This window comes from Cydia fagiglandana, chromosome 15 (assembly GCF_963556715.1).
Source record: "Cydia fagiglandana chromosome 15, ilCydFagi1.1, whole genome shotgun sequence".
NCBI classification, from domain to species: domain Eukaryota; kingdom Metazoa; phylum Arthropoda; class Insecta; order Lepidoptera; family Tortricidae; genus Cydia; species Cydia fagiglandana.
Genome location: NC_085946.1, coordinates 1346701 through 1362868, shown reverse-complemented (window position 1 = coordinate 1362868; position 16168 = coordinate 1346701). Strand labels below are relative to the sequence as shown.

General features: G+C 37.5%; 1 protein-coding gene across 1 annotated transcript; it reads right to left on the bottom strand.

The window, feature by feature from the left end:
- Positions 1–4279: 4279 nt before the first annotated feature.
- On the bottom strand, positions 4280–16158 carry LOC134671169 (uncharacterized). The gene is made up of 8 exons (XM_063528946.1): positions 15947–16158; positions 13809–14019; positions 12519–12872; positions 11987–12172; positions 10951–11072; positions 10095–10256; positions 8933–9103; positions 4280–7242 (listed from the first exon to the last, which is right to left on the bottom strand). Exons 1-8 carry the CDS (start codon positions 16121–16123, stop codon positions 6946–6948), a joined length of 1680 nt encoding a protein of 559 aa, XP_063385016.1. The 5' UTR covers positions 16124–16158; the 3' UTR covers positions 4280–6945.
- Positions 16159–16168: the final 10 nt, after the last annotated feature.

Sequence of the window (16168 nt, the reverse complement as noted above, 5' to 3'; positions counted from 1 at the left end):
TCGAAGATTCTGGAAAAACTGGTCAATAACAGACTCATCAGGTTCCTAGAAAGGAGTGGAGCACTGTCTGAGAGACAATTTGGCTTTAGGGCACATAGGTCCACTGAGGATGCCATCTCGCTCTTGGCCAATCTAATTTCTGCCAACTTGGACAATAACATAAATTGCATCGGCGTCTTCTTGGACCTGGCCAAGGCCTTTGACACTGTGTCTATACCAATACTCCTTAAAAAGCTTGAAAAATTGGGGATACGGGGCGTGTCATTGGACTGGTTCGAAAGTTATCTATTGAACAGGAGACAACTGGTTAGAGTGGATTGCCACAAGAGCGAGCTGGATAAAGTGGAATTTGGGGTCCCGCAGGGGAGCGTGCTTGGTCCTACATTATTCTTAATCTACATCAATGACATTCACAACATTTCCCTTTCCCACGCTGAAATAATCTGCTATGCTGATGACACAGTGATCCTGTTTAAAGGTGATACTTGGGAGAGTGTTTTTGCTGCAGCAGAAAAGGGTATGAGTAACGTCGCCTGCTGGCTACGAAATAACCTTCTAACCCTAAATAGCAAAAAGACTAAATTCCTGTGTTTACATAAATCTGCCGCTTCCAGTCCCTCTAAATCTAAACAATTAATCAAAATTCATAACTGTAATAATTTCAATAGCTTACTATCATGTTCTTGTGAAGTAATATGTCGTACCGACTCTGTCAAATATCTCGGCTTACTCATAGACGAAAACTTAAATTTCAAAGCCCATATAAAATGTCTCTCTAACAGAATTAGAAAAACGATGTACATATTTAAGAAACTTAGACACTCCGCAGACTTGATACTCTTAAAAAATATATATATATCCCTATGTCAGTCTCTAATCACATACGCCATCTCAGTATGGGGCAGTGCCGCCAAGACGTCAATCTTAATGGCTGAAAGAGCTCAACGTTCGGTCTTAAAGGTAATGCTCAAAAAGCCCTTCCGATATTCGACAAGCAGCCTCTACCAAGAAGCTAAAGTACTCACAGTCCGCCAGCTCTACATACATAAAGTCTGTCTTTCGATACATAGAAACGCTGTTAAGTCTGAAAATTATGCGGAATTACTTTCTAAACGCGTATTTAAATTACCTATCCCGAGGGTAAATACCGCTTTTGGGAGACGATTTGGCGATGTCCTTAGCTCTTTGATCTATAATACGGCCGTAAAGTTCCAGAGCGAATTAATTAATTGCACTGTGCATGTAGCTAAAAGGTTACTTTTTAATTGGTTATTATCACTTGATTATAATGAGACTGAGACATTACTTCTAAAAATTGTTTAAAACAATTCTGGAATAAATATAAAACTAACTAAACTAGATTAAAATTTGATAACTCTAAAAATTGTTTAACTCAAGACTTTAATAGATATAGGTATAAAAATAACTGATTAGACTAAGATATTATTAACTGATACTAAAGTTGAACCTAGAAACAAAAATTAATAGTAATGTTATAACAGATTACATAGTTTTAAAAATGTTATAATTAAAATTATTTTACTTATCTTAAGTTGACTTGCATGACATACAATGTACATCTGGTCTCCCGCGATACAGGCCTAGCCTAGTGCGGGGACTCCTGGAATCTCTGAATGTCAAGTTGGTTATGCACAACTCTTATCAGTAACTCGTGTTGTTATGTTACCACTGTATTCTTTCTGTGCAATAAAAATATTTTTTACTTTTTACTTTACTGTCAGATTTCCTCTATAGATAGAATATATAAATTTATTATTATTTAACTTAATGTACTTACATATGTTTGCAATAAGAAATCCGCAACGCAGGCTTCGTCCGGTGGCTACAAATGCAAATCAGCAACATGCCTCGTCCCAAACATACAAAGTATGATATCCGCAACAGGCTTCGTCATTATAAAATCTAAGTTAAGCAATATTTAACCGTCACGAATCGTACCTGGCTCAAATGTCCCCATTACGCTGGCAGCGTTACCGCGCTGAATGGCCAATGAGATCTGTTGGACCAGGTACGACCCGGACCGAGGGTCGCACCCCCTGTCCCTCAGCCGCCGACCCAAATTCCTCACAAAGTCCCTAGCCTCCACAGCCCCAGGCCCTGCATAGATAGAATAACCCTTGATGGTGTCCAGTTCTATATTCGATTTATAGGGCACTGGTTTTATAAAAGGTGGTTGTAGATTTGAGCAGTTCTGTATCCTGAGGACATTCACACTGTATGGTTTGCCGCTGTAGCACAGCACAATCGGTAAAATGAAAACAAATGGTAAAGATTTCATTTTACTGACGCTCTACCTACTCTATTGAGGACTACATCACAGTATGAAAGGAAATGTAGAGTAATAAATAGCTTAGAACCTAGATTATCTCCGATAATTTTACATGAAAATCAGATACGCGACTTTTAAATAGATATTAATACAGTCATTAAACTCATTAAAAATAGCAGTCTAATTCGAACGTGCACTCTTGCACCTACCATCAAACCGATATTTGATTAGATTGGGAATCATAATATTAATTGTGTTATTTGCGCTTTCATTTCGCTCTGACTTGTTCGTATACTAATATTAGTATACGAACGTTAGTTTACGCATATGCGTAAACTAACGTTCTTGATAGCGTTCATGTGAGTGCCTCTCGGAATGACGCTCTGGTGCAATGAAGTATGGATCGGCCGCTTGTCTGGGACGCTACCTGCGTAGATGCCCTGGCGCCGTCCCATATTTCAGGCACCAAATTTGGCGCTGGTGTGGCCGCATCCACGACAGAAAACCTCAAACGTCACAATTATATTCTCCCTGGGTAGTACCTGTATATTTGCGGCGTTTGGGTTTGAAACCCTGGGGCCGTGACTAACGTTACTTATATATATATATATATGTATATTTACTTGTTAGAACGTGACAGTCACGGTGACAGACTTTAAAAGAGGCAGCCGTAATATCGGGGATTCCTGTTTCAATAAAATGCCAATTACAAATCTAGCTTTTATTTGTTTTTATCGGCGATATTTTAAACACACTCTGAAAACAAGCAAATGTGTTATATTTAGAAAATATAGCTACTTTACAAGCATATTCGCCGTACAATCGATTCATAAAAGGAAACGCAGAATCAATAGCATCTATGTCAATATCTTTCACGAAATACGTCCCTTTCTTGAGCTTACACCCTGTTAAGGGCACACCTAAGATCTGAAACGCATTTTTAACCATAGCATTCGTACATTTAAGACTTTTTATATTATAAAGCCACTTAACGCCCTGTTCTGGACTTTGCTTTCCGGCGAAAATTGTCATTTCCTTGTCAAATCCTGGTATATCTTTTTCCACTGTTACATTTCCTCTAAAGATGGAATAACCTTCGGTATTATACAGTTCTATATTCGATTTATAGGGCACTGGTTTTATAAAAGGAGGTTGTTGATTTGAGCAGTTCTGTATCCTGAGGACATTCACACGGTATGTTTTGCCGCTGTAGCACAGCACAATCGGTAACATCATAAAAAATACTAAAGATTTCATTTTACTGACGCTATACACTATTGAGGACTATATCACAGTGTGAAGGGAAATGTAGACTAATAAATAGCTTTTAGAATTTATATAGATTATCTCCGGTAATTTAACATGAAAATCAGATACGCGACTTTTAAATAAACATTAATACAGTCATTAAACTCATTAAAAATATTTAGCAGTCCAATTCGAACGTTCACCTACCATCAAACCGATATATAATTTGATTTGGAATCATAATATCATTAAGTGTTAATTGCGCGTTCGTTTCGCTCTAACTTGTTCGTACACTAATATGCGGAAACTTAAGTTCCCGATAGCGTTTATGTCAGTGCCGTGACTAACGTTACTAACGTGACAGTCACCGGGACAGACTCTAAAAGAGACGGCCGTTACATTACCCCGAGAATCCCTATTTCAATAAAATTACAATTTCAAATCTAGCCTTTATTTATCTTTATGGCCGATATCCTAAACTGACTCTGAAAACAAAGATATGTGTTATTTTTAGAATATATTGCTACTTTACAAACATATTCGCCGAACACCCGACTTATTGAAGGAAACGCCGAATCTATGGCATCCATGTCTATATCTTTCACGAAATACGTCCCTTTCTTGACCTTACACCCTGTAATGGGCACACCTAGAATTTGAAACGCATTCTTAACCATAGCATTCGTACATTTAAGACTTTTCAAATGATAAAGCCACTTAGAGCCGTGTTCTGGTGAATGCTTTCCGGCGAAAATTGACATTTCCTTGTCAAATCCTGGTATATCCTTTTCCACTGTAAGGTTTCCTCTAATGATAGAATGACCTTTGATGGTGTGCAGTTCTACAGTAGATTTAAAGGGCGCAGGCTTTATCAAAGGAGGTTGTGGATTTGAGCAGTTCTGTGTACAGAGGACATTCAGATGGTATGGTTTGCCGCAGTAGCACAGCAAAATCGGTAAAATTGTAACAAAAGGGAAATATTTCATTTTAATGACGCTAAACTATTGAAGACTACATCACAGTATGAATGGAATTGTAGAGTAATAAATAGTTTTTAGAATTTATAATTTTATATAGACTATCTCCGGTATTTTAACATGAAAATCAGATACGCGACTTATATATACCTAGACATTAATACAGTCATTAAGATTAGCAGTACAATTCGAACATGCATCTGCGATCAAACATATCTGATTTGATTTGGAATCCTAAATATCAGTATTCGCGCGTTCATTCGCTCTGACTGCTATGAGCTGACTGCTCGCTCTGAGCAGGCGCCGTAGCATCGAAAATTGTAAATGATGGTAACGTCAGTACCCCCCGTGTAAAGTGACGTAAGTACGCGTTAGCATTAAGTGTCATTTTGTATGGGATTTTGAGTTTCGAAAACGTCCCGCTTGATGCGCTGTTGAAAATCCCATACAAAAATAGACAACGCAAACGCGAACGCTCGTCACGCTATTGAATGAAATTTACACTAGAAGTCTAGAAGTTCTGAAGGAGTTCAATACATTAAAACAATATTTTTTCTATTCTTTCAAATTCAGTGTATTATTACGTGTAATAACGTGAAACTAGATTGTGCTTATTTCTAATCCAACAAACGAAGCAAGGATATAATTTCAATATCGATTTGATGTTAGGAGCACGTTCGAATTGGCCTGTTGGTAATTGATGTTTTTACCTAACGTCAATTTTAATCGTATTATTTCATAGAACGCCAAATAATTTCAACATAATTATCATTGTTAATTATCGCTTATGATAAATAGATTAGTATCACTTTATGATGACGATCTTTAAACACACACACATAACCCTCAAACTTATAGTAGTTTAGCCAATAAAATATATACAATGTACAGGCGAACTTATCCATAATAAGGCATCTCTTCCAGTCAGTCGAAGTGATTAATTTATTTTGTTCTGATTTTAGTTACCTTTTAGTAATTTAAGTAGTTCACGCTCCTAAATATCTTAATCTTTCTTTAACTATCCTCCTACTTATCTTTACTTATTACTTTTGGCCGTATTTATAAACACGTTTGCTACGGGTAGGCGGAGAGGAAATTAAACAAAGAGTTAAGAAAAGTAACTAATTTATTCTCCGCCGCAAGCACACGAATAGGTCGTAGGGTAGGGTTCTAGGCCGGTACTGATTTTGCTCCGAGGACAGTTCCACCACGCAAGTACTCCCCTGAAGCTGCCGGAGCCACTGCGGGTTTGGAGACGGAGACGGACGAGCTGAGGGACGTCAGCTGGGCCGCTCAGGAACTGCCGGCTGGTCTTCACGGCTACGGTTCTAGCCGTAACTAGGCTCCCTGGAATTTATTTCCATAGTGTGAAGAGAAGTTCTTTATATGTCTCCGCTGACTGTACCCGGCACGGCAAGAAGCAAAGAAGGAAGCAGTACTGCGTGATGATGATGGTGAAAGTTTGGTGATGTGCGGAATGGTACAGTCAGACGGAGTTTACACTTTGCACTGATGTTAAGTTTAAAAGAACAAGTTATAAAACAAAACTGAGTATAGGATCTAACGGTCAAATTTTGAATTTAAAAATTACTGGAAATTAAATTATCTCATAGACTTTAAATAAACACAATTTAGCAATTAAAACGAGATGAAATAAGAGTGGAATGATTGCAAGAGTACCTAAATTAAGTGGCAAGCAAAATCACACAAAGAAATAGCATAGCGAAATAGCCGTTAGAAATAACATTCAAATCTACCTGCTTAGAATAAGCGTAAGAAATGTTCAACACTTACCCAAAGGGGATTTATTACACTGAATTTAGTGAATTAGTACTGAACGAGTACAAGAAAAAGAAAAAATCTAAAATTCGATTTTAAAACTCGCCGGCTACGTCTAGAGTCGCTTGCGCGGAGACAAAGCGAACGTGCGCCGGCTTCGAAAGCTAGATCTGTCTGACCGGCAGCGCTGGCGAGTGGGCCGACGCGGGAGCAGGGCGCGGGGCGGGGAACGCCAACAGCCGGTTACTTCGAAACAAAGGAATGTTGCGCGAAGTACAGTGCGTCGCAGAAAAGAGGACACAAGTTGAGACTTGATACTAAGTATTTATATAATGTTAATGTATTTTAATTTTAGTGTATTTTAGGTAAGTGTTTTATTATTATTAAGGTATTTATGTTTTTATTAGGATATTAGTTATCTAATGATTTAATTTAACTATTGTAAATGTAACCAAGGTTATGTAACGTTTTTACGTTACACGTTACAAGCTTTAATTAGATAATTTATCTTAATCTATTATTTCAACTTCGAGTATAATTTTTTGTGAAGCTTGTATGCTTGCTTTTGTTTGCTTGTAAGCTTGTTGTTGTTGTTGTTGTTGTTGTTGTTGTTGTTGTTGATGATGATGATGTTGTTTGTTATTTTATCTATCATTTTTTACTGTGCATATCTTTCAGCACGCGCCGCAACACTTTACCAGACGGACTTTTCGGTATGCTCTCGATAAACGACAAATCTTTTATCTTCTTATAAGGCGCTACTCTTTTATTAACAAAGTCCATTATTTCATTATCAGTCACAATCGCCCCTTCTTTCAGCATCACGAAGGCTTTGGGCCTCTCTCCTGAGTAAGAATCAGGAATACCAATAACTGATGCGTCGAAAACGGCAGGATGCTGTTTGATCACATTTTCTAACTCCGCTGGTGGTACTTGGTATCCTTTTACCTAGAATATACAAAATGGTATCACACATGCTATTTACATTTCTACAAACAAAGATATGGCCTAGATGGTGATTAAAGTGAAGTATGGTGCTAACTAGTAAAAAAGACATAAAAGTGCGATTATCTCGAAAACCACGAAACTTTTACTAGACCTATAAATAAGTGCATTTTCTGGACCAGCCTAAGGTGCCCTGTCGATGGTTAGAAGGTTGTCCATTAATTACTGGACACCCTGTATGTAAAACGACGAAGCAATGGTGTAGCTTTATTTGACGTTCATAAGTGCATTGTAATAGTTATGCCTACTTGAATAATAAACTATATTTTTCTTTATTGACGCTGTGACAAAACAACTCGACGCAACGTGCTAATGGGGCAGGATCCTTATTAATAACTATCCTGATATAAAATACACTTGGTACGTACTATCGACGGTTATCTCCAAGTCTCGCAAATAATGTCCAGCCACAGAGGTCCCAACAATCCTACTTACTTGGCTTCAGAATCTACTGATTTCAAAGAAAAGCACTAGTACTAGTTACTAGGTAGTCTGTGCAGAAGAATCGTCGTGAAATATATGGGATCTAATAAATTCTACGACTCTTCTCTTTCCACACAGACTCTATATGCGAAGGAATCTTGGTTTCTGTGCTTTGTCCTTCGCACCTTGTCACATTGATGTATTATCATGCCGCGATCAGAAAGGGATTAGAAATAACAGATTTCCATACACTTACGTCAAAATCAATATGGATTGACAGCTATCTCAATCCCTTTCTAATCGCGATTCAGTAATAAGTATGTGTGCTATGTTAGTGCAGTCAGCATCACAAGTAACGGATCAGACTACGCGTCAAAATTAAATATGATACACGATATTATGATATGATTTATTTGATAACTTAACAAAGTTAGTTTGTAGAACAATTACAGATAGGTACAATCGAGTGTTGAAGTGCCCCCAAACTTGGAGTGTTGTTTCATACGCTACTATTGAATTGATGGCGACTACTATCTAACAACGTGATTCTTGAACCACCGTGAATTATTTTCGAATTTACTTCATCATTAGCATTAGGTATTCACATTGATTTTATTTTCTAGCCTATTTGAGCGTCCCACTGCTGGGCAAAGGCCTCTCCCCTTAATTTCCACGACTCCCGATTTGGTGCTTCCTCCGGCCAGTTGTTCAGGAAGCTGTCCAGGTCATCTCGCCATCTCCGTTTGGGCCTACCGCGGCCACGTCCCCCTACCGGCATCCACTTGGTGGCTATGCTAGCCCACCTCTCCGGATGCATGCGGTATTAGACGTGACCGGCCCAGTCCCATTTGAGCCTAGCGGTTTTTTCGCCTACGTCAGCAATGAGGGTTTTGAAGCGCAGCGTGGTGTCTCTTATGCGATCATTGATTTAAAAAGTTAAATTATTAAAGTTATACCAAGAAAAGTCTGCAGCGATTTTGAGAGCCCACGCAGTGCAATTGTTATTTACACGTCATAATTTCATCGAAGTTTGTCGTTTAAAATGACACTTGCACTGCGTGGGCTATCAGAATCGCTGCAGACTTTTCCCGATCTGACTCTTCACCTTTCTCCTTTTTTTCTTTTTTTTTTCTTTCACCTTTTTTAACGTTTTCACAGAAAGGTTTATATGGCGGGTGACAAATCAGTTTGTTCGATTTTTATTAGGTACCTTGATTAGTTCTTTCAATCTATCAGCGATGGTGACTCCGCCCGTCTCGTCAATGGAAGCAAGATCTCCAGACCGCAACCAGTCGCCCTCCGCGAACACCTGCCTGTTGCCCTCAAGATTGTCCTTGTAGCCCTTCATGACGTTTGGTCCTTTAATCAATAGCTCGCCTACCTGGAATTTAAGTATTTATTTTTATTATTATGAGTAGGACTGACCTCTGACCTGACTGACTGGCCACAGACTAGCCGAGGCGTAGACGTGGCCTACGATGGAGCTCGCCCAGAAGGTGCCTGTTCACTCTTGATTATTTAGGTAACGGATGATAATCAGCTTCATTTTTATCATTCAAGTGGCGGTCCTTTCAAAAATTGACATTAAGTATCTAAGCCTATTTCTTATAATAATTAGAAATTTCAAAAAGTCAGCTGTAGTTGATATACCTACATCAAATTGCGTAAATTTAGCTTTATAGGTAATCCGGAGAGGAAAATGGGGCCTACGTTTTAATGGAAACGCGGTTTTAGCGCGGTGGTTTACTTTCTTCTTAATCGGTGCATTGATACGACAACGATTAACAACGTATCAAGGAAATTAACAATTACACCGTTCTGCGCTTGAATCGATCACTGCAGCAGTAATGTCGCAACAGTATGGTAATGCATCCAAATCCTCAAGTCGAATAATTCAAAAGATCGAGGGCCCGATTCGGATTTTGAAATAGACATCTTTTAGACATCACCAAGATACGATAACGATATGTTTAAGATCTAACCTGTCAAATTTGACATTTGCGCAATTCTGGAGATACTCTTGACTTGAATGATTTCCACAGAATATGACTTATGGTAACATTCCATTTCTAACCGCAGCAGCTGCACTACCGGTACTGAACGCGTCGCTGTCATTGTCAATTTCCATAGTAAAATTGACTGTAGTGCAGCTGTCGTTGGAAATGGAATGTTACCCTTAGAGATCCAATTCACATCTAATAGATATCTTACTCTATCTACGTAAAAGTGACATTAGTTGCCCGAATTGTGCTGCAAGAGAGAACTAGAGAACTATAACGTATCTAGAATGGATCTAGTACGTGTCGTCTCTTGTGAATATCTTGAAGTTCGAATACATCTCTCGTCCAATATGGACCATAAAATCCACTTACCTCATTAGGGCCCAAGTTTCTCATTTCTCCATCCACGATCCGTAACTCCACGTTAGGCAGAGCACAGCCTACAGTCGTGTAGTCCTTAGCTCCGAGGGGATTCGCTGTAGCCAACGGTGAGGTCTCTGTCAAACCGTAGCCCTGTGAGAGTTCCACCACCCGCTGAAATCAAAAAATATAATTATGTTTCTCAGCACATAAAAAAGTTACTTATTCTCTCAAAAAATTATAAACTCCGTCATAACTTTGCACCAACTTTATTTAAACTGTGGGGCCATGGGGCCAAGTGTGCGTCGACTATACAAAGACTTGTGGCGCCTAATAGAGGCTTCTGGTGACAGGGCTGGCCAATATTTCACCCAGCGTATTATAGTAGACTCAAACCAAACGGACGACTGGGATCATATCTCTATCTCTCTCACCCCAGCTTCAACCGTGCGAGTGTGAATGAGAAGTTTTACGACCCCGGTCGTCCGTTTGGTTTGGGTCAACTATAGTATACGTATCGCCATACGTCGATGAAATACGACCAGACTTCTGGGCATCTTGCTCGTTGCGGCGATCTGGGCAATTTTTTTTATCTGTAGATTTTTTGTACCGACTCGTACTTAAGTAAGTAAAGAAAGTTTTATTATATTATAGTTGATTGATTCTTTGTTTTTATGAATAAATGAATCTTCATTACTAACTAAAAAAAAGTTGTGAAACGTGAAACTTAAGCAGCTCAATGACTTGTTTATGGCAAAATGTTGCCAGTGTTTCAAAACTGATTGTATACAATTATTTTACAAGATTTGTGGTATACTTCTCATTATTGAACTGCCACGTCCATTACACGGGTGTTTACTAAACCGACCTGAGCTTTGGCGAACACCTTGTCGATATCAACCCGGGCCAATGTCGCGGCGCCACACATCATGCAAGTGATGTGGTCGAATATCTCGGGGGTTACTTGGGGGTGTGACCCGAGGAACAGCACTGGAAAATACATACAACTTAAATTAAATGCGGTCCAGATACTGTAAAACCTCAGAACCACAGCAAAACCGGCTAGCTATAGCATAGCCGGATAGCTATGGTGTCACAGACACACACAGACAGACACATAGCGGTCAAATTTATAACATATATTTATAAATATTTTGTGTCGGAGGTTAAAAAAATTGCATCATTTTTTGTGTTCTATTTTAGTTTTCATATTAATTTACATCGTTCCTACTGTTGTCAATATTTAATGTCATTATTACTGATAATGTTTCGTCTGCCAATTTAATTAACATCAACTTGAGTAGTTGTTTAATATTCAATGACATTATTTAAACAAACGCCTCGACCCTGACTGCGGCTTGCTACGGCCAAAAATAAATCTATTAACTGTGCAGTTTACCTAGGTATGTCATATTACATCATATCATCCGTTTATCCTATATAAAAACACAGTTTTAAATTTATATTATGTAGGAATACAATCACTGCCTTAAGTAAATTTAAATTAAGAAAAAATAATATTCAGTAATTAGGTACGCAGTCTTGACAATAAACTAAAGATTGTTCTAAAAGTCTTCGTTGGAGGCTATAAACTCATTATTATCTAAAATATCGAAATTATTATTATTGTTATATCCAACGCTGGTTGTTAGTGGAAATTGTAACAACCAGTAATTAATGGTTACAGTCAAACTTCAAGCCGCCTGTTGCTATATCTATCGCACGCACATAATTATATTACTATCCCGCTCACACAGTGTCATTGACGTCATCATGGGCGGGACAGCAATATAATTACGCGCTTGCGATAGTCATAGGAATCGGCCGGTAAATGTACTAAATTCTTCGTGCTTAGCGTCCTTACTTTAGATAACCAGATAGATGAAAAATTTAATTAAACTTACCAATAGGTGGTGCCACATACAAAATGTTAATTCTATTATTCCTCATAGCCTTCAGGAAGGTATCGGGCTGGAACTTTGGCAGCACATGCAGCTTTATCCCCACACACAGCTTGTGCACCATGGCGATGCTCAGCCCGTAGCTATGGTACATTGGTAACACCAGTAGCTGGTTCTCTTGGTATGGCGCTGAAGTTGAACGAAACACAAGTCAATACATGTTCAATGATAAATAAAAACACTTAAACTATTAGAACATACAATTAATTAGGGGTTATTCCCACTAGTCACCACCAATTTGTTACCAGTGGTCACTACTGGGATTTTTTTTCCCAGTAGTTACCACTGGTAAAAGGTAGGAATTTTTTTTCCCAGTAGTTACTACCAAAATCAAAATTTAGTTGGAGTTCCATTTTGGTGGTAACTACAGGAAAAAAAAACCCCACCTTTTAATTTATTTTCCCAGTAGTTACCAGTCGTAAAAGGTGAAACTAACACTATTCGTTTCAGATGTGTATTTAGAATATTGCCTTACCATCAGGATTATAATGCTTCAATTCTGTATCCTGCTGGGCACAGTTTGCCACAATATTCCGATGAGTCAACTCCACTCCTTTAGGTAGACCCGTAGTCCCACTCGAATACGGCAAGAACGCAACATCGCTTGTCTTGACTTTAACCTTCTTCAAAATGTCTAAATCCACATGATTATCTTCTATAAGCTCTTTGAACGATACTGTGCCCTCAACTCTAGTAGTTCCTGAGTCTAAGCAGACCATTGGTATTTGCTTCTTACTGAGTACTAACGCTTCTTGTACAGTTGATATTGTGTCGGGGTGAGCAAATATTACTTTCAATCCCGATTGCTGGATTTGAGTTTGTATTTCGTCTGTAAATAATGTCCCATAGTATTTATTTATTCCTATAAAAAATGCATTGTTGGTTGAACTAGCATAATGTAACATGTGCCTTTGCTTCCCATTATGTAATTATGCTCCAACAGTTTTTGTTTATATGAAAATTATATGACAGCCTCATTTAAATGTTAAAACATGATAGTAGCGATGGACTAGGTACTTTAAATCGGCATAATTATACTCATACATATCACAATACATATTAGACTTTTAAAATTTAAGTTAAATTTCGTATTTTTGAGCAAAGACGGCACATTTTACGGTAATGAAATATTTAATGACAGCGGTGCCAACATTGAACCGGTGTTTATAATGTCAAAATGGCAATAATCAAAATCAATATTATCGTCGTCAAAACGTACAATTCTGATTGAGTCTATATCGTTTGTTATGTTTGTAACATAAAATTCTCAGGCATATATTATGTGACCATAAATAAATGCAGTTTCTCGTGTTTTTTAGTATAATCTGTGGTGTGTTCTTAGCGCTCATTAAATGTTTATTAAACGAAATGATATCTCTTTTGTTTATTTAGCTTTATTTGTCAGCGTTCCAAAGTAATCCAGTAACTTTGTCGAATTTTGTAACCTGGCTCTTTTGCGTCAAATCCGGTAGTTCTGATTTTTTGCAGACTTGTTTATGATATTGGCCCAATGAATAATCCAAGTTTGTGACTTCGAGCGCCGAACGCAACTTTGTCAAAAATCGAATAAACCGCATTTTTTTTTAGATTTGGGCGATTATAGCCCTAAAGTACTAGTTTTTGTTAGTAACTTCCTTCCTTCAGGGCGTTTTTAATGTAGACTAAATTTGCTACAATAAAACACTAGAATTGTCTCTGTACATTTAATATTTTCCGAGATAAAGCCTTTCAAAAGTTTATAATTTTACATAAGTTAATTACTTACATGGCGTGTAAATGGGATTGAAAGTAGTAAGCGTTGCTCCAGCATCCAATGCTCCTAACGCAACTATAGGGTATTCAGGAGAATTAGGAGATATGATGCCCACCGTATCTCTGTCGTTTATTCCAAACTTCTTCCTTAGGTTGGCGGCTAGTATTCGGCTAAACTTGTGTAGCTGGCCATACGTGTAACTTCTATTCGTAATGGCGCATTCCTAGAAAATGAAAAAAAATATTGTCATTATTATTTTTTATGTCATTCGTAATCCCATCATTCCAATCATTACATTGTCAATAATAATTCCATTTCCAGTGTCATTACATTGACCTAGCTCTAATACTGACGCATCTTTGTTCCAATCACAACAATATCACTAGTAATGTAGTTTTTCTAAAGTAATTTTTTAAGTATGTTATTAACTTATTACTCATGATAGTGGTACGTATTACAAAGCCAAATTGAGTCGCTTAAACTCGGGTAAATCATCTGTTAAATTATGTGATTTTGGTATTAAGAAAAGGTAATAGGGTAGATACTAGATATTTGCTGAGAGGGTCGAATGGAATTTTATTGTCCGAGTTTGAAGCACACAATTTGCTAGTGGATTGCTCGTGATGTCAATCGAATCATTTTAATTAACTTCCAACCAGGGAGTGAGTGGCTCTGTATGAAAGAAATGTAGTCATATTGTTTTTCAACCGGGGGGGGGGGGGGGGGGAGTCAGTCTGTTTGTTTGCATTTTAACATAACTATTTTCATCCAAACTATGTTATTGATAAATTGAACATGGAAGCTACTCAAGTAGGTAAAAAGTAGTTCCAACAAAAAATAATAAATGAGAACGTACTTTCTAGTCTTAACTATTATACAAATGTTTCATATCCTGTCTGTTTATTATATATTAAGCTGTCTTATGAAGTCATAATTTAGTTCATTTTTACGATTGTTTAACAATATAAGTCTACAATTGTGTTATCAGGTTGGTATTTAATCACGTATCAACGGTATATCACATATATGTAGTTACTTATTACTTAACCTAGGTACCTACTACATAATTTCTATATCTATTACCTCTCTATCGCTGAGCCTATTCGGCAGATAACAAAATAGATAGGTACCACAAAAAGATTTCAAATATATCGATGACTGGGTCAATTTCTGAACTAGAATTTTTCGTGTCCGAGATGCAAGTCGTAGGAAGGCTTCAAAAATTACATAAATGATTTTTTTTCTTAATTTAAGTATTCATGTTTCTCAATCAGGACACGGTTCACTGAGAAATTTGATTTTATAACACACTAAAAAATATCTAAAGGTCTAAATTAATGTTTCGAGCTCTGTCGAGTGATTTAATTAACTCTGTGACTGTGTCTTTTGTGTTTCTTTTTAGGGTTCCGTAGCCAAATGGCAAAAAACGGAACCCTTATAGATTCGTCATGTCTGTCTGTCTGTCTGTCTGTCCGTCCGTATGTCACAGCCTCTTTTTTTCCGAAACTGTAAGAACTATACTGTTGAAACTTGGTCAGTAGATGTATTCTGTAAACCGCATTCAGATTTTCACACAAAAATAGAAAAAAAACAATAAATTTTGGGGGTCCCCCATACTTAGAACTGAAACTTAAAAATTTTTTTTTCTTCAACCCCATACGTGTGGGGTATCTATGGATAGGTCTTCAAAAATGATATTGAGGTTTCTAATATTTTTTTTCTAAACTGAATAGTTTGCGCGAGAGACACTTCCAAAGTTGTAAAATGTGTGTCCCCCCCCCCCTGTAATTTCTAAAATAAGAGAATGATAAAACTAAAAAAAATATATGATGACCAATTTTCAGTGGTAAGGTTTGTATGGTAATGACAAACCTTACCACTGAAAATTGGTTTGAACGAGATCTAGTACGTAGTTTTTTTTTAATCGTCATAAATCGTAAAACGCAATTTTATTATGTTACTTGCTGATACGGAACCCTTCATGGGCGAGTCCGACTCGCACTTGGCCGCTTTTTTCTATTTACCTACATACAATAAAGCATCTATAATATATACATACATTTAATTTACCTAATAAAATCTTGCAATAATATTCCAAACTGATTATTCTATTTAAGTATACAAGTTTAACCAACTTTAATTTACTTTACCGTAGCAGTTTTCTTCGCCCATTTATCCAAATTACGCCATACAAACTCGTTCACAGTACACTCCGGTATAACAATATCTTTACAAGGCGATCTGACCACATTTTCATTAGACCAAACATGTTTTTTTCTTAAAATAATCGCGGGAAACGAGTTACGAATCAACACGCGAGCGGTCATGACTACAACTAAATAATGAATGCGTCGAGAGGCTTGTTCTGAACT